Source organism: Ambystoma mexicanum, chromosome 6p, assembly GCF_040938575.1.
Source record: "Ambystoma mexicanum isolate Mex_15411 chromosome 6p, UKY_AmexF1_1, whole genome shotgun sequence".
Classification (NCBI taxonomy): domain Eukaryota; kingdom Metazoa; phylum Chordata; class Amphibia; order Caudata; family Ambystomatidae; genus Ambystoma; species Ambystoma mexicanum.
This window is the reverse complement of record NC_090935.1, coordinates 1,513,828,239-1,513,854,641: the sequence shown is the minus strand read 5'-3', so window position 1 is coordinate 1,513,854,641 and position 26,403 is coordinate 1,513,828,239. Positions and strand designations below refer to the sequence as shown.

At 45.3% G+C, this 26,403-nt stretch overlaps 1 protein-coding gene across 1 annotated transcript in view; it reads right to left on the bottom strand.

Moving 5' to 3' along the window:
• The window catches only part of PIGG (phosphatidylinositol glycan anchor biosynthesis class G (EMM blood group)), a 1,567,692-nt gene that overhangs the window by 325,436 nt on the left and 1,215,853 nt on the right, over window positions 1-26,403 (bottom strand). Inside the window, exon 10 of the mRNA XM_069626359.1 lies at window positions 14,743-14,934. Within this exon, the coding sequence (XP_069482460.1) occupies window positions 14,743-14,934 (192 nt within the window). The remainder of the gene's footprint in view (window positions 1-14,742; window positions 14,935-26,403) is intronic.

The following is a 26,403-nucleotide window of genomic DNA, read 5'->3' as shown; positions in this document are numbered from 1 at the left end:
GCTTCACATGGTAATGGGAGAGTCCCTTCATTCTTATTCAAATTTGCAAAAACTAGGAGGAAAAACTAAAGATTGATCTACAGCAGGTAAGTGTGATTATAAGCCAACTTACACATTGCTATAATTGCACCATTGCAAGAATTTGATTTGTACACTTATTTTCAAACTACCAGAAATAACAGAGTAAGTACTTTTGTCCACCAAACAAGAGTCAAAGAATAACACCTGATTCGAAATCCAATCAGGGCGCGTGGCACTACTCGCTTAAGGAGAATGAGTTAACTGTTCAACTATGACCTGATCCAATACTAAAAAAGAGACTAGAGGTTAGGCAATACAATTGATGGGGATGAAACCCAATAAGCAATTCTGGGAGAAATTGGATTTGATGATCCCCCAAGTTATCCATCTTCATTGCTTTCTTAAAGTAGATGTCAGTTACTTTTGATAAATGATTTTTCCAAAGAATGACTGTATATTCTTAGGTGACATTTCTGTTGGGTTCATGCATTTCCTTAAATTATGAGAATGCTTGATTTGAAGTTCCATTTTGTGTCAGGCCTTCAAGTGCTTATTAGTAAACCTGGGGACCTTCGATCCAGGCAATTTATTTCATTTTGCCCTGGAACACTGGGTCACTACTAAGCCAGGAAAATCAGTGACAGTGACAACAGGTGCAAAATACATAAGCAGGAGTTGCATAGGAATGTTGTAGCTTGGGTTCTTCAGCATAGCTAGCAATCTTACGGTCTCCATATGAGACTGAAGTGCCGAAATGTCTGAAAGTTCCTTACATTTTTTAATAATGTTGAAGTGGGTGCATGTGGAGGACACACTTAAATAGAAAGCCTAACTCGCAATTGATGTAATTGTTCAAATGCAATTGTTTGCCAAACATATATTAAAACTAGGCATTTAGGCATACAAAAGCATGCAGAAACAGTTCTATAATTACAAATTAGCCTCTTTTTCAATGTTTACCTGCTTAGAAACAGGTTTGATTAAGTGATTCATGTGCATCAGTGTGCATTGCTTTAGCAAAGTACTAAGAGCTAGCTGTATAACATCTAACTTTAAAGTTACCGGTTATTAAAATTATGATACAATGAACAGTCTGCCCACGGACAATCCAGAAACTCAAATAACGTTCCCATTGCTTGTTATTTTTCCTCATTTAATAAGGTTCATAAAACACTATTTACTGAAATAAAATTAACCTTTCCTGCATTGTGCTTTAACAGATAAAGAAGAAAACCACAAGGGAGTAAACAATTCAAATAATCGCCTATTTTACTGTGATAGACAGCTACTTGTGCAACATTTACAGTAGGACCATTTCACTGACTGTTTTATTAGTTAAAAGCCAGGCAATGAGAGCTCATATGATATCAAAATTTCCTGTACGATTCCTATACCAATGGTCCCATGGGTAGAAAACTGTGAATCTGAAAAAGAATACAAAACTCTATTGTTATCAGAAATCTCTGAATGTTTTGCCTACAATAGCTTATTTGGATAAATCTAAATAGATAAACAAGGGATTCTAGGGATTGAACAGTCGAGAGCTAATTCTGAAAGGGGCATCATTTTCAATGCAGCCACAGGCAGTAAACTGATGAATGCATTTTAAGTTTCAGTTCAGGTTCTCAAACAGATGGGTAAAGGAGGATTCAAAATTGTGGGGCAGCACCCACAACGCACAATTACAGAGCATCTCTGATCTGTAAACAATGTTACAATTGCTTGTATCTTCCCCCACACGCATGGGTAGTCCGGTTATCTAGGTATAGGGTTCTCCAATTAGGATAAAAAACAAACCACAAAGCAAAACATCTACAGTGTAGACAGATAGGGGAGGGACTAAAAGAAATTTTGGGTAAATGTATCAAGGTTGGGCTGGTTTACAGTGATATGAAGGTCATTGGGAAGGACAGGGACAAGCAAATCAATGCATCTGCCAATGAGGTAAAAAGAAATACTCTGCTACAATGTACTTATCACATAGAGGTCTGTAATTAACTTTGTTTTATTAATTGGTTTCATTCACAACTAGGCTTACAGGATTGTGCAGCATTAGGAAAGGCATAAAAAAAAGACTGATTACTAAGCAAATGTTCGGGTTGGAAAAAGGGAGTCAGCAATGCCACCTAAAATAAAAAAAAATAAAAAAAATCACTGGCCAAGCCACATGTTTTGGATCTTACCTACACATTAGAAATCCATCTGCCAGCTAGTGCCATTTTATGGCCAGGTAGTACATCAATTATGTTAATTGTAATTCATACTTTATACACCACAAGCTCACTTGCTTCTTGAAGCAAATGTGCAGGGTCAGGGCGAGTGACATGGCTCATTGTGTGAGCTGCAGAGGATCAGAGAAAAGTAAAGAAGAAAGGGAAAGCTTAACAAGAAAGCTGCAGAAGTAGCAACCAGAAAAGGATAGCGAGTCAGTTAGCAAGGAAAGAGTTCATTGCTGTCCTGAAAACACAAAAGAACCAATGCCTCATGTGAGAGGCAAGACATTTCAAAGTGGAGGACAAAATAAAGTGAGACACATCTGCCTCAGTTGCCCTTGCAGCGGGTTGAATTAACTGCGAGAAAGATTAAAAAGGGGTCTTGCTGGTTGGTACTGGAGGATTTTGTTTTGGAGGTAGCAAAAGGAACGACTATTAATACTGTTGACCTTGTGGCAAAGGAATTTAAACTAGTTTGGCGCCACAAGGAGCCAGTCTAGGCTTCTCAAATAGGTCAATATTGGTTGATTTTTTTTTTAACTAAAGTTAAGCCGACCAGCTGCATTCTGGAACTTTTTTTTATAACCATTTTTATTTTTTTATTTTCGATAGAGACGTAATCAGTTACAACATATATTCATTACACTTATCACAGAGCATAAACCAAATTTTCATTCAGGGTTAATGTCACCAGTTGTTGTGTAAGCTGTCACCAATTATACATTCTTCATTTTCTTCCTCCTCCCCCACCCAGATCCTTTTCCCCTTGGTTCCAGAGTCTTTTTATTCTTTCTGCTAAAACGTCCCCATATGAGAGTCCCGCTCCTTTTGTGCTTCTGACTGTCAGGAGATATGAACGTTTTGAGATTCTGAGGTTTGAAGAAATAAGCTTCTCTTTCTTCGACAAAGTTTTGGAGGGGGGACCTAGTAGACCAGAGTCTCTGCAGTGTTAATTTCTTTTATTCATAGGTTTTTGAATGTAACAATTGAACAGTTAACTCTTACCCCCCTCTTTATTTTCTTTTTTCTTGTTCCCTTTTTCTCGTCTTGCTGATTCTCTCTCTCTTTCACTATTCTGGGTTGTTAGGTGATCGATATACTTCTGAGGGTCCGTGGTTTATAAAAATGGGCTTCCCCGTCTGACAAAGTCTCTAAAAGGGGACCATATGGACAAGTATCTCTGGTATGTCTCTGTTCTCATGGTGGTTACCTTCTCCATTGCCATTACTCCCCATATTTTCGCCCACCACCACAGTGTCGTCGGGCCCTCTAGCGTTTTCCACCTTTGTGCCAATGTCATTCGCGCTGCTGATAGTAAGTGTGTTATTAGAGTGGATACATACCCTGATGTCGTGTATGTACCCTTTACCTCAGTTCCCAACAGGATCACCTTAGGTGATGGTGGTAAGTCTCTGCCAGTAATATCTTTGATGTGTCCCAGTATCTCCTTCCAATAGGTAATCGCTTTGGGGCATGCCCACCACATGTGGAATAGGTCTCCTCTCCCTCCACATTGACTCCTACAGTTTGGTGGTTATTCTGGGTTTATTTTGTGTAATCTGTGGGGGGGACATGTACCATCTGTAGCATAATTTATATGCAGCATCTTTAATTGCTGTATATTTGGAGGATCTGTGGGCTCTTGTCCATATCTGGTCCCACTCTCCTTCCATTATCGGCTCTCCTATATCTTTTTCCCAATTTTCTTTATATCTTAGATTGTCCGTTGGTTGTGCTCCATCGAGCAGTTTGTAGATTCTAGATATCCCTCTCCTTGGTTCCCCTTCTTGCATTGCTAGTTCCAATCCTGTTAGGGTTCTTGTCCCCGCTCTTTTCACTGACGGATGAGAGATCCAGTATCGTATTTGCATGTATCTAAACCTTTAATTTTCCCCCAGGTCAAATTTCTTTTTGCATTCTAAGAAAGGGATTGGTTCACTGTTTTGGTACATGTCCTGCAATGTCAGAGTGTCTGCGCCTTTCCATCCTTCCCAGAAATAATTCTTCAAGCCTGGAGTGAATTCGGTGATGTGCTGTTGCAGATAGCGGGCCTAACCCTCGTTTGATCTTCTTCATTTGCATGGCTCTGTCCCAGTTACTCAGGGCTGTTTTGGTAGCCCCTAGTAGTTTTCCTTCCACTTCGCGGGCCTTGGGGTTCAGTGCTAGGAGTGCTGTTATCTGGATCTGTGTGGATGCTTGCTCTATGGCTCTCCATCCTTTGGTGTCGGCTGGGCTAGCCCACTGGAGCATGGGGGCCATATGCGCTGTCATGATCTATCCGCTCAGGTCTGGGACCCCTAGACCTCCCAGGAGCAGGGGACGGGGCAGTATGCTTCTCTGTATTCTGGGTCTCTTTTTCGCCCATATGAATCCAAATACTGCGTTTTGAAGTTCTTTGGTTATCTGTCGTGGGATCTCCGCTGGTATTGAACTGATCACATATAGTAGGCGGGGGAGAAGGGTCATTTTTACCGCTGCTATTCTGGCAAACCACGATAGTTCCTGGTTATCACATCTCAGCAGGTCCTCTTTTAATTGTTTCCGAAGAGGGGGGATGGTTGATCTATATAAGTCCTCGAATTTCCTTGTCAGGTGAACCCCCAAGTATTGTAGAGTGTTTTCCTCCCATCTCAGAGGGAATCTCTGCTTCATGCGGTTTATTGTATTTGCGTCCTCCGTTATGTTTAGTGCCTTTGATTTATTGTAGTTGATTGTAAATCCGGATATGGTGGCAAATTCCTCCAGTGTGTGTACGGCTCTCGGTAGTGTATTTATAGTGTCTCCCATATAGAGCATCACGTCGTCAGCGTATAATGCTATTTTCTGTGGGGTTTTCTTCATTTGCACTCCTTTTATAGTGGGGTCTTCTCTGTACCGCGCTGCTAGTGGTTCCATAGCCATTGCAAATATTAGTGGAGATAGGGGGCAGCCCTGGCGCGTACCCCTACGAATCTCCACTTGTTTTGAGTCGCAGACATTTATCCGAAATGATGTAGATGGGCGTTGAAAATTTGCCAGGATCATCCTGCTGAGTTATGTCCCGCGTCCGAATTTCTCCAGGATCATCCGAAGGTATTCCCAGTCCAAACTGTCGAAAGCGCGTGAGGCGTCTAGGGCCGCTATTGCACATTTCTGATTTGTACGTCTCCCCCATTCAATTATGTCTATGGCTCTTCTAACGTTATCTTGGGTGTGTCGTCCCCTGACAAACCCTGCTTGGTCCTCATGGATGATATCAGGGAGGATCTGCGATAGCCTGTTCGCTGGTATCTTTGTGTATAGCTTTGCATCTGTGTTTAGGAGTGCTATCGGGCGGTAACTTGAGCATTTGGTGGGATCCTTGTTTGGTTTCAGCACAAAGATTGTTGAGGATATTGCCATATCTGGGGAGATCGATCCAGTGTCTCTAATTGTGTTGAAGAGTCGGGTGAGGGGGGGGAGCAGTAGTTGTGTTCGAAATGTTTTTTAATACGCGTTTCCGAAGCCGTCTGGGCCTGGGGGCTTGTTCCTTGGTAATGAAGATATAGCTTCATTGATTTCTTGAGCTGTGAATGGCCTCCCCAGGATTTCTGTGTCCTTGTCCGAAATTTGGGGTAGATGGGTAGCCAGTAGATAGGATTTTTGGCCTGCCGCATTCAGGTTTGCTCCCTTTAGTAGTTCCTCATGGAATCGGACAGTTTCTCTTCCTCTTTTGTGATCACATCCCCCTTTTCATTTCTTAGGGCAGCTATATAGTTACAGGATTTCTGTTTGTTTAATTTGGCTGCTAGGAATTTATTTGCCTTGCCTCCGTGGACGTAGTAGGATTGTTTAGTGTTAAGTAACATCTGTGCTACCGTATCTGCAGTGTGACGTTCCAGTTGGGCAAGGACCTTCTTTAACTCTCGCCAGGATTTCTGCGTTTGTCGGGTTTTGTGGTTCTTCTCTGCGTCTTTTAGGGCTAGTTCCATCGTCCGGGTTAGTATTGCTCGTTCCCTACAGTATACTGCTGCTTGGGCCATGAATTCTCCTCGGATTACAGCCTTCCCCGCATCCCAGACTGTTTTCCATTCCACTTCACCTCACCTTTGTCACTCTCTTTAAAATAGTTGTTTATAGTTTCTTCGATGTGTGCTCTAAGCGCTAGGTCACGCAGGATCAGATTGTTGAGTCTCCACTGCGGGCCTTGTTTGTTTTCCCCTCTATTTCCAGGTTAACTAGTACTGGGGCGTGGTCTGTAATGTATTGTGTTCCGATTTCCACCTTAGTCACTTGGGGGATTAGAGTTTCCGATACTAGAATCATGTCTATTCTGGAGTATCATCTGTGTACTGGGGAATAGTGAGTGTATTCTCTCGTGTCTCCTTGGAAAAAGCGCCAGGTCTCGATTATTTCTAGCTCTCTGAGAAACCTTCCCAAAGCCTGTCTGTTTCTCTGGTCGGCTGCCGTAGGGAGTAGGGTTTTATCGAGGCTATTGTCCATTATGCAGTTGAAGTCCCCTCCTATGATCGTTTGGCCTTCACACCAGCTCACTATTTTCAGTAGAAGGTCTGTGATATATCGGTCTTGTTTGTCGTTAGGAGCGTATATCGCCAGGATCGTGTAGGTCTTCCCTTTGATAGTTCCTTTGATTCCCAGGTATCTCCCTTCAGTGTCACTAATCATCTGTTTTCGGAAGTTTATTCCCTTAGCTAACAGTATTGCGACCCCTTTTATTTTCGAGCCGCTGGAGGCAAAGTATTGTTGTGGGAATGCCTTGTTACGCATTCTTTTTTCATCCGTTTTCAGGTGGTGGGTTTCTTGTAGGATCGCTACCTTTGCAGGCATCCTCGAGCCTGTTGAGAATCGCTTGTCGCCTCTTGGGGGAATTCAGGCCTTGTACATTTAGCGAGACGATCAATGTCTCTGCCATTCTTGTATGGAATATGTTTGTTGCTTCTGTCTTGTAGTGTGTCTTGTTTTGGGTTAGTTTGAGGTGGCCTAACTGCTGTGGTCAGGTGTTTCCTGGGTTTCTTTTCCAGTCACTTCTTTATTTAGTTTCTTCTTCAGAGTATTTCGTTTGTGATATTTGAAGGGACCCGTCAGTTTTTTCTCTGTTAGATCTTCTTTTGCTTTCGGATGACCATTCCCATTGGTTGTTTTGGCTGCTGGGTGCACTGTTCCGTGGGCTAGTTTCGGTTTGGCTTTGTTCTTCCTCAATTTGTAGTAATGAAAGGCCTTCCTCGCATGTACCGATCCTTGTTTGTTTCCCTTTCCAGGCGAAGGCTAGTCCAAAGGGGAATGTCCATCTGTATGAGATTTGTTTGGCTTGTAGTTCTTTTCTAACTGGTTGCATAAGCTTCCTTTTGTGTAAAGTGACCGACGCTAAGTCCAGGTACAGTTGGATTCGCCCTCCGTTAATTGTCAGTTCTTTGTGGGTACGTGCAGCTCTCAAGATGTCTTCCTTCAGACTATAGGAGGTCATGGCAATGAGAACATCTCTAGGTCTCACTCCTGGTTCGTTCCTTTTGGGGCCCACTCGGTGGATTCTGTCAAATTCAAATCTCTCCAAGGGGGGGGGAGGGGCGTTGTTTAGGTTGCTACTGAAGTAGTGTTGCATGGTGTCCCGTAGGTCTTTATCCTGGATCGTTTCTTGGAGGCCCCTGACCCAGATATTGGATCTTCGTGAACGGTTTTCCAAATCTTCAGTTTTGATCTCTAGGTTATTTGTAGCTCTGGCAACTTGGTCTAGTAAGCCATTGTATTGCTTTGCTTCCTCTGCTATATGTGAGTCCATTTTCGAGTGTGTCCACTCTGCCTTCGAGTTCGTCTATTTCTTGCCGTGCCGCTTTCAGGGATGTCTTCAGCTCTTCTTTCATTGTTTCTAGTTGGGTCTGGAGCGTGTTTGTTATCCTGGATTCCATACCTCTAAGGCAGTCAAGTAGTTCTTCCTTATTCATAGTCATTTCAGAGTTGTTAGGCGTAGTTGGTTTTTCCTGATCTGGAGGCTCTTGGGGGGCACGTTGTTGTGTTGTGTTCCAGCAGCTTTCTAGCAGACGATTTTGGTTTTTCACCGGTGTTTTGGATCTTGTGTGAAGGGTTTTTCCTTTAATCCCGGGCATCAGGTTCTCTCCCCCGTTGGGCCTCCTGACACGTGTTCTCGTGGGTCACTGCTGAGGGTGGTTTCGTCCTATTTGGCTTTCCAGCGGTGTTCTGTGCGGTTGGGTATTATGGGATTTTATTGCCTATTGTAGTAGTTCTGTTTGGATGCCCAAGCGGGGGCTCGGACACCTGGCCCAAGTCAGGGTCCCGGCGAAGCAGAGAAGGGTCTCAGGTTATCGCTACTATGAGGTTCATGTGACTGGGTTCTCTTGAGGAGTTGGGTTTCATTGGCACAGTGTTATGCGAATGGCAGTAGGAGTGGCTGCTTTAGTAAGAACTCACCGGGCCTGCGGTGGTTGAGTGTATTGTGGCCTCCCACTTATCAGGGAAAGGTTGGAGGGCTCTCACCTCCAGAATATTGGTTTGGTGTCCGGCACTGGAGACGTGCCATATCCGATGTCTGTTGTAGCTGTGCGGTGAGTAATCCAACCTGGTCTCGGGGATAGGAGGGGGCAGACCCGGTCGCCTGCTACGGCGGAGGGTCCCTGATTGCTAACTCAGCCCTAGGAGTGGTGAGGGCCAGAGGTATAGCCACTGGAGGGTAAATGGTCGAAGATGGAGTTTCAGCAGGAGGAGAGGAGGATGTCTAGTGCCGCGGACACGGCTAGGAGAGCGTGTTTTCCTGCGACTTGGGGTCGCCGCACAAAGTGGCGGGTGATGATCGGGGGGTGATGGCCGCTCCGGAGCGGGTGGGTGTGGGTCAATGTTGATATTATGTGGGGTTAGAGTGAGGTACTGCTCGTGAGCTCCACACCCCAAGAGTCAATTATGCCTGGATTAAGCTAGAGTCTAGTGGGTCCAGGCAGGCTCCCACCCGCCCGGCGACCGCCCCCTTTCCTTATGAACTCCGTACCTGGAGTGCTTGTAGCTGAACTTTGAGCCTCAGCTCCGGTTCGTCTTCTCAGCTTTCTGCAGTTCTCCGCTCCCCGAGACGGAGCGCCGCTCCTCACCTCCGTGCCGGGGCCGCTGGGCTGGTGTAGGGGATTCACGTTCCTCGTCCTCTCGGTCGGCAGCTATGTTGCTTGTGTGGGTCTGGAGTCTGCCTGGCTCCCCAGCGACCAGCGATCCGATGGGTGGGCAGGATATCGGACCTCCCCCGAATAGGTGCCGAGGCCCTCTGTTGTCCGCGATTTTCGTGCGTAGCGCGGGGGCTGTGGCCTTGCGCCCTGTGCCAGTGTTGTCGGGCAAGGGGAGTGAGAGGCCGGGAGGGACGCGAGCCCGCCCTGCTGTCAGCGGTCGCCTGGCACGGATGGTCCGGCGGCTACCCAGCCCCTCTGCGGGCTCCCACGGACCTCTGGATGTTTGGTGTGGGCAGCTGGCCTCCTGGGGAGCGGGGCGCACACGTGGGGGGGGGGCTTCTCCGAGTCCGCGGCACTCCCGCTGGGAGGTTCTCTTATGCCTCGGCCCGGTCGTGGTTTGGTACGGCCTAGTGGGCCCTGCGGGCTCGTCCGCTGCTCCGAGGTGCGAGCGTCTGGGAGGTTGCGTTTAGAGACTTCGCCAGTCTGATTTTCCTCCAGCCTCCGCCGTGGGGTAGTGTGGAGTTTGGGAAGCGCGGGATGACGCCCGTTCCGGCGATGAAGAACCGGATAGAGGATGATTGTAGCGGAGTTATAGCGGGCCTTGCAGGAGCTCACTAAGAGGTGGCCATCTTGGTCGGCCCTCTACCGGAAGTCCCTCATTCTGGACCTTTTTAATTGGTTTAACTTGGCAAAAGGGACTCTGCATAAGCATTGCACTAATCCAATTTTATTTCATAGCAAGATTTATTAATTTTCCAACAATACACTGAACAAGAACAGAAGAGTAACGCCTCACTTCCCAAACCAAAGCCATAATCCACCTCACTCCCACTTTCCACCTTCCCCCGCTGCCCATCAACCCCCTTGTGGAGCAAGATCAAACAACTTCCTACTCAATTTGTACAAGATTTGTAAATATTGGAAGGAGTTCCTCTATCCAAACTATACTTTACCTGCAAGTAAGTGAACAGTATTATTCCCTCCCCCAAAACATCTCCTACCTATTTAATACGATATTCGGTACAGTCTGTTAGCACCTGCATAGTACTTAACCTTGGTAGCAGTTAATTACCCCAAAGTGGTATCGTCAGCCCGTTCTTTGATCCAGTCTGGTCTATTAATGCTTGCCAAGTATTAACCATCAAAGTACCAGTAAGAGAACGGCACAGGGGTGTCATTTTCCATGTAGCATTCACTAATACAATCTTGAGTTAACAAGTGCTCTGACTATCATGGGGTAGTTGTCCTCTGGGATGTAGGGGAGACTCTCTCATAGTCGCTTTAATCTGGATGGAGATGTGCTCATTTTGAAATTCAGGCTCATATATGCATCTCACAGAACAAGGGTAGAAACCGTGGGTGTGAAAAGCACAGCGTCCCACGTGGGATGTGGACAGAGAATTTGCTGAGCATGATGGTTTGGTCTTATTACCAGGAATTCAGTTTTGGTTCTATTGGGCTTCAGGTGACTTTTCGATATCGATTCCTGGATAATCACCAATCATTTGAGAAGGAATAGAGCTGGTCCTCGTCCCCTGTGGGTGGTCTGCATAGTAGGTGAAGAAAAGATACTGTTTTCTTATTAGGTTTAATTAGTAGTCTGTGTAAATGTTGAATAGCATCTATTACTGTTGACAAGAGACACCTCAAAGCCAGATATCAAGTTCCAAGGGTCTTTACTATAACGTCAAAAATCAAAGGGAATAGGTATGGCTGTGATAAACTGGGAACAAAACCAGCAAATGAAACTTACTTTCAGGGCTGTGATCCTCAGTCTGTCTCCCTCGCTCCCTTTGTCCCTACTTTCTTAGTAGTGGTAAAAATGTCACTCTGAGCCCAAGTGCCTGGTGAGTCTTTGTTCACTGAGATCATTCTGGTCAGGATAACATTTGTCTACTAGATACCTTGGCATGTCCATAGCTGTGACCGGTGTTGTCAAGAATAGGTCATCTTCCAACCTTTAGGAATCCTTGCGGGGGTTGCTTGGTGCATCAGTCTTACCAAATATCTCAGGAGTGTAGGTTCAGACCAACCCTATCATCACTCTATAGCTGCTTTCACCTCTTCCTTCTTTCGCTTCCCTGTATTCTTTATTGCGTTCCTTTCTTCCTACCTCTGGACATTGCCCTCATTTTCTCCATGACATACTGCAATTCTTTAAGCTGTCCACTTTTCCCCTTCCTCTTCTGTCTTTCTTCCTGCCAATCGTCCTACTTCTGCTCAATCCTGCTTCCAATGCCTCAGCTCCATCTCCTTGCAATGATATGATAGTTTATTTATATAGCGCCTATACACAATGTGTTTCAAAGCGCTTCAAGGCAAGGGAGGGAAAATACAATGACATTCTTACAGACCATGAACAGTAAGAATGTGAAATTAACTATCGTACTCGGCCTGACGGCATTTCAGATAGTGCAAGAGCTAAGACCTAGATAAAGAAGGGAGGGGGGGGAGTGGGAAGGAAATGGAAACAGACAGGCGACTACCGTACTAGGCCCGACGACATTTCCAGTAGAGCCGGAGAAAAACAAATGGTGAAGGAGAGCGGTGGAGAAAGGGAGGGGAGGAACAAAACAAGAGACTATCGTACTAGGCCTGACAACATTTCAGATAGTGCAGGAGGGGAGGGGGGACAAGTGAGGGGAGGGGGGACAAGCAAGGGGAGGGTGAGGAGACAGACTAGGTTGCTATCATACTAGGTCCAGGGACAATTCTGTAAGTGCTTAGAAGAAAGTAAGGCGAGGAGGGGAGGAGATAGGAAAAGGGAGAAAGGGAGAAGAGGATAGAACAGAGTAAGCAGTGGAGAAGCAAGAGGGGGGAGTGAATACAATTGCAAAAGTCAGTATTAACACATAATGTTGCAAACCAGGATACAAGATGAAGATTGGAACAGCATGATTCCGGGCCACCATGAGTACAAGATGCAAAGGTAGTCCAGCATGAGAGTTGAGAAAGGGTGACGCACCGTGAATCAATGAAGTCCATAAAAGTCAAATCCAGCATTGGCCACAAGACGGTGATGGTGAAACCAGAATGTATCCGGAAAGACTCCTGCAAAAGTAGGCTGCGGGGCGAGGGGGGAGCAATGGTCTCTCATTCTCCTGTCAATGCTCCTTTCACCTCCACCTCTCCTCCTCTGAGATCCTCTCCATCTCTGCCTACTGCTTTACTCATTTCCTGCCCTCTGCAACACTTTCCAACTATCACAATGAGACATTAATCACCAATGCTTGTTCCCTTTTATAGAAATGTGGCATGGTTTGCTGAATACTTCATTGTTTAGTGATTTTCAGCTGGGGCTTGCATTCATTGGTTATTTGACACTGGGATTATAGATAACCTAGCCAAATCAGTTTTCATTGTGCACACTAGTGTGGGTCTGCACACAGTCTTAATCAAGACAGACTGCCATCTTGAAATAATTATTGCGCTACTGTGCCCCAGCAGTGAATTTGAAACTGTCTTGTTGAGTTGGATGAGGCTAGACAGGCCACCTCTCTCCAGGTTGTCGACCTGCTACATTCAAGAGTGGACATGTGGAAGAATCTGTGTTCAAGCTATTTGTTGATGGTTACAGTTCCTAACTTGGTTTGTCAGTGGGATCAAACAGTGAAAGGAAACGATCCTGTGATTCACGTTGGCGGTGCACAGTCCTTATTACATGAGGCTGAATTTCTCTCCTGTTAGACCCTGAAAGGAGGTCACTGGGCTATTAAGGGGGTTGCAGCTGCAAAGTAGAAACTGAAGAGAGGCAATAGCTCAAGAGCATAAGGCTAGGGATGGACTGGGGACTCTGGGGGTCAACTTGTACCACCTCTGCAAGGGTTATAGCATACATACAGAGGGTGGTGGTCCCAAGCACCACGGCTCTCCGGTACTAACCACTAGGAGTCATGGGACCTCATCACACAGCAGTGAGTGGGGAAAACCTTGTGTTACTTCACAAAGCACTCTTCTGGGAAAAGAGATGAAATGCTTAGTTTCATGCTGTGTTTTCTGTCCCAGAAGGTGGTAATGGCATGTTTGAGACCCCCTGCAACTGACTGAAGATGCTGCAAAAGCATAAGGCAGTTGACAATGCTGAAGGCCCCAGACGTTGAGTAGAATCAACATGGCTAGATTGCTTGAATTGGCCAGATACAATAAACTGGTACACCCCGAGATCAAAGTGGATGGGGTGAAATCCTGACTGCAAATGGCCAAGTGTTTTTGGAGTTGGGTATTGGCCACCTTTTCTATTGCTAGGGCTAATCAAGGTAGCCCAGCTGTGGGTCAGATGTTTCCCTGTTGCAGCTAGGGGTTATTTTAGTAAAGGGGTGGCTATGGAACATTTTGAAGTGTTTAGAATCGCTAGGATTACCAGAACTGTTGATGAATTCAGAAATCTGGCAAGCCAGTATATCAACATATCTAAACACATTGAAAGAAGGACATGGTTCTCCAGACTCTCTTGCTGGCTTCACTGCTTGGAGCAGCATGTATGTGGTGTCCTCTCAGACCTTTTGAAAGCCAAATGTAAGAATAGACAGAATGGTTTAAATCTGCAAGGCTTTACCGCATAACGTCAAACTGAGCAAGTAGGCAGGATGCAGCACAGCTGTACTTCAAATTGCTACTGGACAATAACGGTAATATTTGGAAAATACCAAATGTTTGCGTACATCCGCATAAGATCACTATATGTATGGTTATCATACGCCAAGTGCTGCTCCAATATTGAAATATGTTGGTTTAAATAGTAATCTGTGCTTTCACCATAAGGCAAATGAAGAATCAAATGAAAATAATGACACCATAGTCCGGAGTCGATGCTGCAGTGAGTTCTGCTGAAAATAAACATTTCTGATTCTACTGTGGCACGACTGAGAAATGTGAAAAATCACAAAGATGGACAATCACAATAAAAACACAAATATGATTCATTATTGTTAGCAATATTTCTCTGTGACAATGCCCTAAAGCTTTTGGGATTTTAGCAGAAAATAAAGATGCACATTTCATAAATGTGACTATCTTTAGCACAAGCTCACACAGGAAATTAATTTATTTTGTTGTTGCCCAAAAGATCTGGTACTTCAGAAACCCAATTGGCAGCCGTAAAGGGCCAATGGCAGGTACAGCCAACATCTTGTTACTGGGGCTACCAAAGCTTGAAAAGTATCAGTGTGTCAAGAAGTGCCATCTTGCCTGCTTCACACTCGTATCACTAGTTTTGCCTCATAGAAGTGCCATTAAAGAAAATAAAACTGGTATAGATGCTGTAATACTAAAGTACACATAATATTTAGGCATCAAGCAGAATGTCAGTTTGTTTAATCAGAGTTAAACCAGTTCTAAAAATATTTAAATAACTGCTAGTCAACACTTACCTGGAAATATCTTGGCTATCACGGTGCCATGGAAACATCACATTTCCTGTGGCTGCCCGGTAACTGTATACTCCCAAGAGTCCAAGTGCCATGGCTATTTTTGATACAAGAGAGCATCTCCTCTGCACAAGAATAAATATCATACACAAAGACAGAGCAGCCAGAACCGACAGTTCAGGCTTATGTTCGGAACTGTAAAAGAAAAGAAAAGTAGGTTTAAAATTGCACATATAAAAAAAGAGAAAAAGTATCATCTGCTGTGGAACTATTTGTATTAGAAGTGACATTTAACTACTTTCTAGACAATGTGTTAAAAAATCCAATTAAGCAGCAATAAACTGTTAATGAGCTATTAAGTTCAAGCATATGGATTTAAAAATAATTATTCTCCAATAACACCATATGTTAATTATTCTATTTATGATTGAGACTGATGAAATCATGATCTAACTATAAAATACAGTAACAGAATTTTGGGAAAATGTACTATTGCAAAAGGAAGCAGTGTTTAGTGTCACAGACACCAAGAATAGCTCAACACAAGGAAGTGAATAAAGAGGGTAGCCTTCCTGAATTAACTATCGGAACCATGAATAGGCACAACTAGCAGGACAAATAGGTACAAAATAAAATACATAACAAAATAAATAAAACGCTAGATGAATTCTGGTTCTTCCTACACAGAATTTTTCCGTGTCCGTTGCAGCTATCGGGTTGCGTACATTCATACAGCATCTAGGTCAAAAGTAGCTAAAACACGAGGGGGACATGAGTGACTAAAAGAGGCAGGATTGAGGATAGCGGAAATCAAGTGCACGGTTCTATACTAGTACAATCTAATGTCCTAGTCCAATGTTGGTTCCCTATTCAACACAAAAAGATAATTCTAGAAGTGTCCTTCAGTTAAGTTCCCACCAGTCTCAGGATATTAAAGGTGCCTCAGCCCACTTATTTCTTGATCTTACCATGTGTTCCAGGTACTGTATATGGCCTGGTAACTCTGATTCCTGACAGAGGGGACATTTTCAACAGTTTATTAGCAGGATTTCTCCTCACCTCAAGCGTGGGTGCTTTTCAGACTGACATTCTCACCCAACGGCCAAGGGTCACCCTCCTCAGCAGAACCCTATTACAGGCTTTCCATTCTCCTCTGTAGACTTGAGCCTATCCCAGGCTAAGTTTCTTCCTCACAAATTCAGGGTACTCCCTTGGGTTTTGGCATGTGGCCTTAAGAAGGTTAAACCGCTCCGTCTCAAAGGCTTCTGGAAATTGTCAGGGTCTGGGCTAAAGCTCCAAGCAGGATTCTGGCATTAAGTTTTTGCTTATATTGAATCTCTCTCTAGACTGGCATAGCTGGCTCAGCCAACCGATTTGCTCTCTTCCTGCTACTCCCTGTAAACACACCAACTCTCTGGGAGGACATTTTAACTCCCTTAAAGCAGGTTTACTTTGGCCACTTTAAAAAAAAAAAAAACGTTATATTTATTGAACATTTTGAATAAGGAACATGTGGAAAAGATCCAGCATTGTCATCGAAGTGTAGTTACCTAAACCTCCCTTCCCCGCTTCCACCACCCCAAACTTCCAAAAAATGTAACAATACAGGATAGTGGGCCAGGTCACTATTGCATTAAGCATAAAACCAGTGCCTAACTGAGCACAGCCGACTGTCCTCGCATCCAATTGGCCATTGAGCCACCTTAAGCAGCCTATCACCAGCTGGTAGGCGAAGCCGGCCCACTCCCAGCAAGGCCCAGGATAATAAGGCCAATATCTGTCTTCACCTGTCCTCAGCCTTCCTCGCCATTCGCCCGGACCCCCTGCCGGATTCCAGACCAACCACAACGGTAAACGCCACTTCGCTTAGGCAGCCCGTGGATAAATTGAACTGCTTTGATTCTTGAAAAGGCTTTGTTACTACAAGCTTCTTAATGCCATTCTCGTGCACTCATGCCTTATTGCATGATGTATCAGTGCCCAAAGATACTTCGCACTGCATATGTTGCTCCCCTTGCTCCTAATCCATGCACAGCATCAAGCGCAACTCCACACATACCTCTGTCCTCCCCCCCCCTTCGCAGCCATTCTGTCGACAACGCCGCCCGTAGGTTTAGATTTGCAACGTTGCATCACTCTCTACTGTAAACACTTTACCATCATTTTTATGCTCTGCATGCTTGGCCGCACCTACCTCTCTACCCAACCTGATCTACATGCTCTCCATTGAACTTCTGTACTGCCATTACCACTAGCCTTACACTATGACACTCGCTAACTCTTGAACCTAGGTGGCTGTACCTATTGTTACCTCATCTTGCTATGGTCCCCCATGATCAATGTCTTGTGTGCTGCCCGAGATTATAGTCTATAGACCTGAGCCATCTGCAGCCACTTATAGGATCCTGCTACAATGCTGCTGGCCTGCTATGCATACTCTCCAAGTCGCACTAGGTCAGCCCTCTCTGGGGTTATTTCTTAATTGACCCTGCCGCAGCAACCCTAATTGTGTTGTGCCTTAAGGTCGCTTACAGACCATTCAATTGTGTTGTGCCTTAAGGTCGCTTACAGACCATTTCAATTGTGTTGTGCCTTAAGGTCGCTTACAGACCAGTCAATTGTGTTGTGCCTTAAGGTCGCTTACAGACCATTTCAATTGTGTTGTGCCTTAAGGTCGCTTACAGACCATTCAATTGTGTTGTGCCTTAAGGTCGCTTACAGACCATTTCAATTGTGTTGTGCCTTAAGGTCGCTTACAGACCATTTCAATTGTGTTGTGCCTTAAGGTCGCTTACTGACCATTTCAATTGTGTTGTGGCCTTAAGGTCGCTTACAGACCATTCAATTGTGTTGTGCCTTAAGGTCGCTTACAGACCATTTGAATTGTGTTGTGCCTTAAGGTCGCTTACAGACCATTTCAATTGTGTTGTGCCTTAAGGTCGCTTACAGACCATTCAATTGTGTTGTGCCTTAAGGTCGCTTACAGACCATTTGAATTGTGTTGTGCCTTAAGGTCGCTTCCAGACCATTTCAATTGTGTTGTGCCTTAAGGTCGCTTACAGACCATTTCAATTGTAGGTTAAAATTGCATTTAGGGATATGTTTCTAGTCGCTAAAATGGAACTTAGAACCTAGCTATGTTTTTAGTTGCATTCTACAAATGCATACCTTTAGTTTAAAGCTGAATCTAGCTGTGCCTCGATTCGCATGCCGCAACTCCCTATCTTGAGGTTAATAGCGAAAGCTATATCTAACTGTGCTGCTATCTGCGCACCTGACTTAGTCAGCTAGCATGTACTCTCCAAAACCAAACATACTAAGTATCACTGCACTAGATAGGACAGCTAAGTTACCTCTCTACGCTGCCTCCCTCATCATATTAGTGGTATTATCACTCTCCTACCTGACCATGCCTATTTCTCAACAAACCATTGGACCTACAGTAAACCAATATCAAGATGATACTACCACATACAGGGCCTGTAGTACCACAGACAGAAACCTCAAACTTCGTGCTCGCCTACCAAAATTGTACGAACTACCAGCAAAGCAAATTGAACAAATCAACTTCCTAAAAATGAACATACAGCCGAAAACCACTGCAGAACACACTAGGAAAGCTCATATCCCTAAAAGACCCACACAAAAATGCTCCAAACCTACCATTATAGCAAGCACCATGCTCACTAAACATCACCTCAAAGGTGCACTCATAAATGCTAGGTCCCTAGTCGCTCATGCTACAGAAATCTCAGATATTATTCTCGGACACCACCTAGACTTCCTAGCCATATCAGAATCATGGCTTTACGATGCAGCGGGTCCCGCCCTCTCCTTAGCAGTTCCCGACAATTATACCATCATATACCATCATACGAGCTGACAGACACCTCCCGAGGCGGGGGTCTAGCCACTATTGCCAAGATCAGTCTCGACATAAGAGTCTCCACATCCCCCATCACGAAATCTTGTGAATGCCTCTCGGTCAAAATAGCCACCGCCAGCTCCCAAACATTAAACATTGTCCTGCTCTACAGACCTCCTGGTCCTATTGAACCTTTGTTGAGGACCTCTCCACCACCCTGTCCAAAAATTTGAAAAACACCTCCCAAACTATAGTGCTAGGAGACTTCAACCTAGGCTACAATGATATTAAAGACACCCAGTCGACAGCTACTGCTCTGATCCTAAAAGAGCTGGGCTTTGCCCAAAGAGTCACCTGTCCCACTCATAATAAAGGTTGCATCCTTGACTGGATAGCTGATCACAACTGTGGAGTAACCATTACAGACACTGTTCCCCAGATCTGGACGGACCACTTTCTCCTTCTATTTACAGTAGATACTAACTTAGCCACAGCCAAGCCCACACCTGCCCCTCCTATACCCACGAGGAACAAAAAGCTAATAACCACGGAAAAATTGTTGCCAATCATACTACCCCAATTAAACACGCTCCCAACTAACACGGAGCCCGATATGCTAGTTGATCAATTCAATGAAACTATGAACTCAGCCCTTGATCACATAGCACCGCTCAAATTACGGACTAGTAAACCGAAAAAACATCTCAACTCATGGTTCACCCCCCACCTAAAAAATCTCAAGTTAACCAAAAGAAAACTAGAATCCAAATGGAGACTTACTCCTACAGTAGAAAACAAACTAAACCTTGCAAAGATATCATCCCAATACAAAAAAGATATCCTAACTAGCCAAACAGGAAACATACAATACCAGAATATCCCAATCTAAATCAAGTGTCAGAGAACTGTTCAGTATCTTGAAAGAGCTGGAAACCCCCATCATTCCCCAAGAAAACTGCACCAAGGACAAAAAATGGTGCTCAGACATTCAGTTTGCCCTTATCAACAAAGTAGTCAACCTACAAACTAAAATCGCCTTCAAAAAAGCATCTCTCACAACTCAGGACGCTCTAACCCCAGCACCCCTACTTAAATCTAAACAAATAACACGTTTCTGCTTCTCCAAGGTATCTACCATTGAAGTCGAAAAAGTGATCCTGGGACTTAAACCATCCAACTGTAAAGGTGACCAATGCCCTGCCCAATTAATTAAGGATGCTGCGAGAGAACCATCGCCATTCATCAACTCATCCTTCACTACCGGCATTGTACCGAAAAATCTTAAAGAGTCGTGGGTCCTGCCACTCCTAAAGAAGCAAACCCTCGACCCTGCCATTCCCACCAATTTTAGGCCTATCACGACTGTACCCTTTCTTCTAAATATTTTTGACAAAGTGGCATACATACAAATACAAAATTTCCTTGAATCCAACCACCTGCTCGGAACCCGCCAATCTGGATTCCGTCCCCAGCATGGAACAGAGACTGCCCTTATCGATCTCAAGGCCCAAATAGATCAATGTAGGGACAATGGCCAAGCAGCCTTACTCCTCTTGCTAGACCGCTCAGCAGCATTCGATTTAGTCGACCATACAGTCTTATGCAGCCACCTAGACTCTGCTGCTCACTTCTCTAAAGAGGCCATATTATGGATCAAATCCTTCCTGAATAACCGCACCATGAGAGTCTTCTCTCCATCAGCCTCAGCTGACCCGATCCCTATAACGTGCGGTGTACCCCAGGGATCTTGTGTATCACCAACCCTCTATAACATATTCACAAAGCCGCTCTTTGACGAAATGGATCATCTGGGTATCGCCTACACCAACTATGCAGACGATACCCAGATCCTCCTTCCGCTTTCAGGAGATTACGTCGTGGATCTGGCTTTAGTGAATAAAATGTACAGCATCGTTCAGGCATGGATGGCCACACACGGCTTATGCCTGAACGACGACAAAACTGAGCTCATAATCCTAGGCACCCCGACATACATAACTAAACTTAACACTGACTATGCCAGCTTCATTATCGATGGGGAACAATATCAAAGTAGCAAAGGAAGTCAAGACCCTAGGCTTTTACCTTGACGCCACCTTAAACTTTGGCAAACAAGTCAACTCCCTAGCCTCTTCTACAGCATATACTTGCAAACTCATTAGAGCCAGCAAGCAATTCCTCTCTACAGACAGCTGCATCACGCTTGCCAGAGCCCTTATACTGTCCAAACTGGACTACTGTAATGGTCTCTACATTGGGGCTAACAAACAGACTATCCAAAAAATCCAGGTCCTACAGAATAATGCCCTGAGAGCCGCGCTTAAGATCAACAGGAAAGAGCATATCTCCTCTATAAGAAGAGAATATAAATGGCTATCCACTCAGGACAAAATCCAACTCAAAATTGCCTCCCTTACTCACAAGTGCCTCAATAACATGGCACCACCCTACCTCATGGACAGGCTACACTTAAGAACCTCACCTAGACCAACAAAAATGGTCAATGCGAATTGCCTCTATGTCCCTCGCTTTAAACGTGCCACTATTGGAGGACATAGCTTCGCAGTCAAAGCAGCACAGCTTTGGAACTCCCTACCACATGACATAAGAGAACCCCAGCCCTTTGCGAAATTTAGGCAGAATTTGACCAAGTGGCTGAGAGCTAATGACATCTAACTAATCCGACCTGCTTGACCTGACTGTCCCTACTAGCGTTCCACCTGCATGCCCCAGCTCTGATACCACGTTCTGTATTTTACACCATTGTATATTACTGTACTTATTCCACTGTATATCACCTCCACATTGTTAAATATTCCTGTACCCTGATCACCTCTTGTCTGGACCTAGCTCCAGCCCTGCTCATTCTTGCTTATTGTATACTGCATTATGACCATGCACATGTACCTGTATATATTTTATTTTTTGCAGAATGTACTATGATTATGTAAATGTACCTGTAACAAAGTTGAGCATATTCTTGTCTTGTGCGCCCTGATGCTCCAGGGCTTGGCACGCCCTACAAATAATAAACTAAACTAAAACGAGAACCAGAATGTCAATTGCATGCATTATATCTTCCCCTGGGCTCAAGAAGAGGCCTCCATTCTCAACTGAGGCCCGGCATCCCTGCACCGATCCCAGATCAGTAATCTCTGCCCCCGGGGGCATGTCGCCCCGCCAAACTTGCCAGATGAAAGTTTAAGTATTAGCCATCCCTTAATGTAGAACAAGTCCATTTTATCCTTCACCATTGCAGTTAGTTTTTCCAACACATAAATATCCTTAAGTTTAAGGGACCAAGTTGCTTTGGAGGGGAGCCCATAGCTCTTCCACTTTTGGGCCATCGCCACCCTGGCGGCTCTCAGCATTGCCTCACGGATTTGTGGGAGTCTGCTTTCATCTCTGGATTCCTCCGGTACCCCCAGTAGCATTTGCAAGGGGTCGAGTACAAAGGTTATGCCGTCATCTCTTATCCAACTGAGGCCTTCCGACCAATAGACCAGAATACTGGGGCATGTCCACCACATGTGATATGTTGTGCCTCGCTCTCCACATTCCCTGTGACAGAGCGGAGAGACACCCTGGTACAATCTGGACAATTTCAAGGGGGTTAGTTGCCTGCCATGCAACTTTTTAAAATTGTGTTCCATTGTCGCTATGAACAGGTTCCCATGAAACATTATACAGTAAATTTGGTCCCATGATTCAGCAGGTATTTCCCTCCCGATTTCCGCTTCCCACCACTGCTTAAATGTTTGTCTGCCCGCTAGGTCTGCTGTGATCAGTACTTTATACAGTTTTGATACAATGGCCCTCCTCGAGGTGGACTCATTAGTGACTTGTTCAAAGGGGGTCAGGAGGCGCGATAATTTGGGAAGTATTCTCGGGTCTGTGCATATTCCTTTAAGCCTTAAGTACTCAAATACTGTCAGTTCCCTCTCTCCCAGCTCCTCCCTTAGTGTCTCCAAACTTTTACATTTTCCCTCCTGAAATAGTTGCCCCACCCTCTCCAGGCCTATATCTGACCATCTTTGGGCGTGTTTGAAACCTCTCTTACCCAAATCTATTGGTGGGCTGCACAAAGAACTGAGCGGAGAGGGCCAGGAGGAAAGGTTTGCACATTGCGCCCGTCGTCCCTCCACAGTGACCAAATTACTCCTAGTACCGGATGCCCCCTGAGCGCTGCTGGGATGGATTTGGGTAGAGCCCACAGCAGGTCCCTAATTTTTCCCTGGGGGACATACATATCCTCCAAGCAGGTGCAGAACGTGCTCATCTCATCTCTCGTGTGCTCTAGTAGGATGCGTAGTTGGGCAGCTTTATAATATAGGTAGAAGTCTGGCAGGGCAAAGCCTCCAAAATCTCTAGGGAGCGTAAGAGTAATTCTTTTAATTCTGGGTCTCTTGCCCTGCCAGATGAAATACAAGATCATAGTTTTGCAAAGAGAGCATCTGAGATGTGTGGATGGAGCGGCGTGAAGAGGTATTGTAGGAGCACCGTCATTTTGACCGTGGTCATTCTGCCGTAGATATTTCCAGGTAAGTGTTGACTAGCAGTTATTTAAATATTTTTAGAACTGGTTTAACTCTGATTAAACAAACTGACATTCTGCTTGATGCCTAAATATTATGTGTACTTTAGTATTACAGCATCTATACCAGTTTTATTTTCTTTAATGACACTTCTATTAGGCAAAACTAGTGATACGAGTGTCCAGGAGAGGGTCAGGGGGGCCCAGCGAGCAAGGTCTGCCTCCAGTTTGGCAAGAGCGGGGTTAGAATGTGCTTCCACCAGGCGGTTTAAGTCACTGGGGATGCAGATTCCCAGGTATAGTATCTCCTTATCCTCCAGTCTAATCCTCTAAGAGATGTCTGTGCCAATCCTGGGACGTAGAGCGGCTGCAGGGGCATAATACTGGATTTTGAGATGTTCATTTTAAGGCCAGAGAATGTCCCGAAGTTGTGAATCAGATCGAGCAATTTGAGAATAGAGTGGGACACCTCTGACAAATAACATAAGATATCGTCTGCAAACAGTGTTAGTTTAAACTCTGTTCCCCCCACACCCAAGTCCCCTGATATCTGGGCTATTTCTGATGGTTCTTGCTATGGGTTCCATTGAGAGGGCGTAAAGGAGGGGGAGAGAAAGGGCAACCCTGTCTTGTACCCCTGGCCAGAGTAAGTGGATGCGATAGCGCCTCATTTACCAGTACTCTTGCCGTTGGTCCAGTGTACAGTGCAGTGATCTATTTACGGAAGTTTGGACCAAGTCCCATTTTTTAGAACACCTTCCACATGTATTCCCACTCCCCCCTGTAGAAGGCTTTTTCTGAGTCAATCGAGCCCAGAAAGCCCTTCAAGTTTTGTTCCTGGGCTTGGTGAATTAAGTTGATGGATTTACGGATATTCTCAGCCCCCTGGTGTGCCGTGATAAAACCAACTTGATCGCTATGTACCAGTGAGGGCATCTGCGACTCCAGCCTAACACTCAGCATTTTGGCCAGAATGTTTGCATCAGTGTTCAATAAAGATATGAGCCTGTATGAATGACACAGAATTGGGTCCGTGTCTTCTTTGGGGAGAACTACTATCAAGGCCTTTAGTAGTGAGTCAGGGAGGACACCCGATTCCAATATTTGGTTAAACATCCTCGCTAGGAAAGAGGCCAGGGCTGATGTGAATATTTTTTAAAAACAGACCGAGAAGCCGTCTTCCCCCAGAGATGTGCCCGACTTTATCTTACCTATCGTGGTGATAACTTCCTCCACCGTGAACAGGGCCTCTAGGGCATCCGCTTGTTCAGTGGGGATGCCTGGAATCGGTAGAGTTAAGGAATGGGTCAATTAGCATCTCTTCCCCCATATATTCTGCTGAGTATAGAGTCTCGTACTATTTACTGAACTCCTCTGCTATTTGCTGGTCTTCAAATACCTTCTTCATGCCCGATTGCCTGATGGACTCCACCTGCCTGGAGTTTCTGTGGGCACGCAACTTGCATGCTAGTATTTTGTCCGCGCGACCCCCTTTTCCATGTATTTTTGTCTGAGGAACGCAAGGTTTCTCTGTTTGGTATAGAAGGAGGTCTTGCAGCTGCGTTCTAAGCTTTTGTACCTTGGCCCTATTCTCAGGGGATACTTGGGAGTTTAGTTTTCCCTTGGGTTGGAACGCTTCTATCTTACTTCCCAGGACCATCTCCTCCCTTTCTCTCTCCCTCTTCTTAGTCGTCCCCATCCAGATTAGTTCCCCCCTGTAAATTGGCCTTAAATGCCTCCCAAACGATTGGCAATCTCACCTGCCCATTGTCATTGAACCTGAATAATTCCTTTATTGCTCCCACCATGCCCTGAATTACCTCTTTATCCTTCAACAGGAGGTCATTACACGTCCACCTCCCCATTTTGTGCTCTGGATTCCATTCTCCCAGTTTAATATTCAGTAAATCATGGTCCAACCAAGGTACCGGTTCAGTGGACGCTTCTGACACTGTGTATTAAAGGTTAGGTCTAGGAGAATATAATCTATCCCAGAATGGGTGCCATGGACTTGTGAATGGAAAGTGCACGATGGGGCCATTGCATCCGTCACTCCCAGTTCTTCATTTGCTTGGACAAAGTGTTGGGCCATCTTCCACTGGGAGCGGGATCCTCTGGGCCGGGTGGCTCCCTGCCTATCTGCCTCAGGATCCAGTATCATATTGAAGTCTCCTCCGACAATTATGGGCCCTTCTGCGAATGTCTGTATCCTTCCTTTCACTCTTTGCCAGAGGCTGTCTTGACCTTCATTGGGGCCGTAAGTAGAAATCAGGGAAACCTTTTGATCTCTAATCATCCCTTTCACCATTATATATTGTTCCTCTGGATACCTAAGGGTAGCAAGTTCTCTAAATCCTAACTTGTTTGCCATGAGTATTGCAACCCCTCTTTTTATACCCTCACAAGAGGCATGAAAAATCGATTGCCCTGGTTTCCATGGCTGGTTCTCTCCCCCTTTTCCAGTGGGTCTCCTGCAGAAACATAACATCCAGTTTTAGGTGAGTGAATTCTCGGATCGCTAGGGATAGCTTCATTGGGGTATTGAGGCCTCTAACATTCAGTTAGCCCAGGGACAGTCATGGCTTACATATAAATATTTCGTATAAATCTCTGGGTTCGTAAACACCCTAGGTTTCGTAAACCCTAGGGTGTCCCAATCCATGCCCTTCCTAGCTCTCGTAGGCTTTTCGGTGCGCCCCCTGTGTTGTGTTCTTTGTAGTATTAAACAGTAGCCCCCCTCACCTCACACCTTTCCCCAACAGAGTCAACCCCCCCTCCTTGTTTTGATCGCACCTGGACCATTCGCGAGATGGTTGCAGTCCTTGGTCCAGACCCCTAGCCTCCCCTGTGATTTCAAGCCTCCATTACACAATTTAGTAGTTCTATGGAGCCCCCCTCTTCAAAAACAGTCTCTAGGGTTGTTAGTGTAGTTTGCACCTGTATCTCCCACCCCCTCCCGCCACTCCCCCACCACTGAACACAACTGGACCCCCCCCGAACGCACTGTCATTCTTGGCTCCCCCTCTGCCTCGCCTCTCCCTCCGTACGAGGGAAAGGCTGAGGGGATATTGAGTAACCTCCGCCGTCCTGTCCTGTTTGTTTCCTGCTTACACAACTTAAACAGCGGAGGAGACGCCGGGCGGTCTTCCAGCTCTACCAGATTCAATCTCAGGGTTGTGACAGGGAGGGTGGCTTCAGCTTTTTGAATTTCCGGTACCCCCTGATGCGCCGTCAGTCGCTGGTTTTCTCTGCCCTGGGGGGCTTT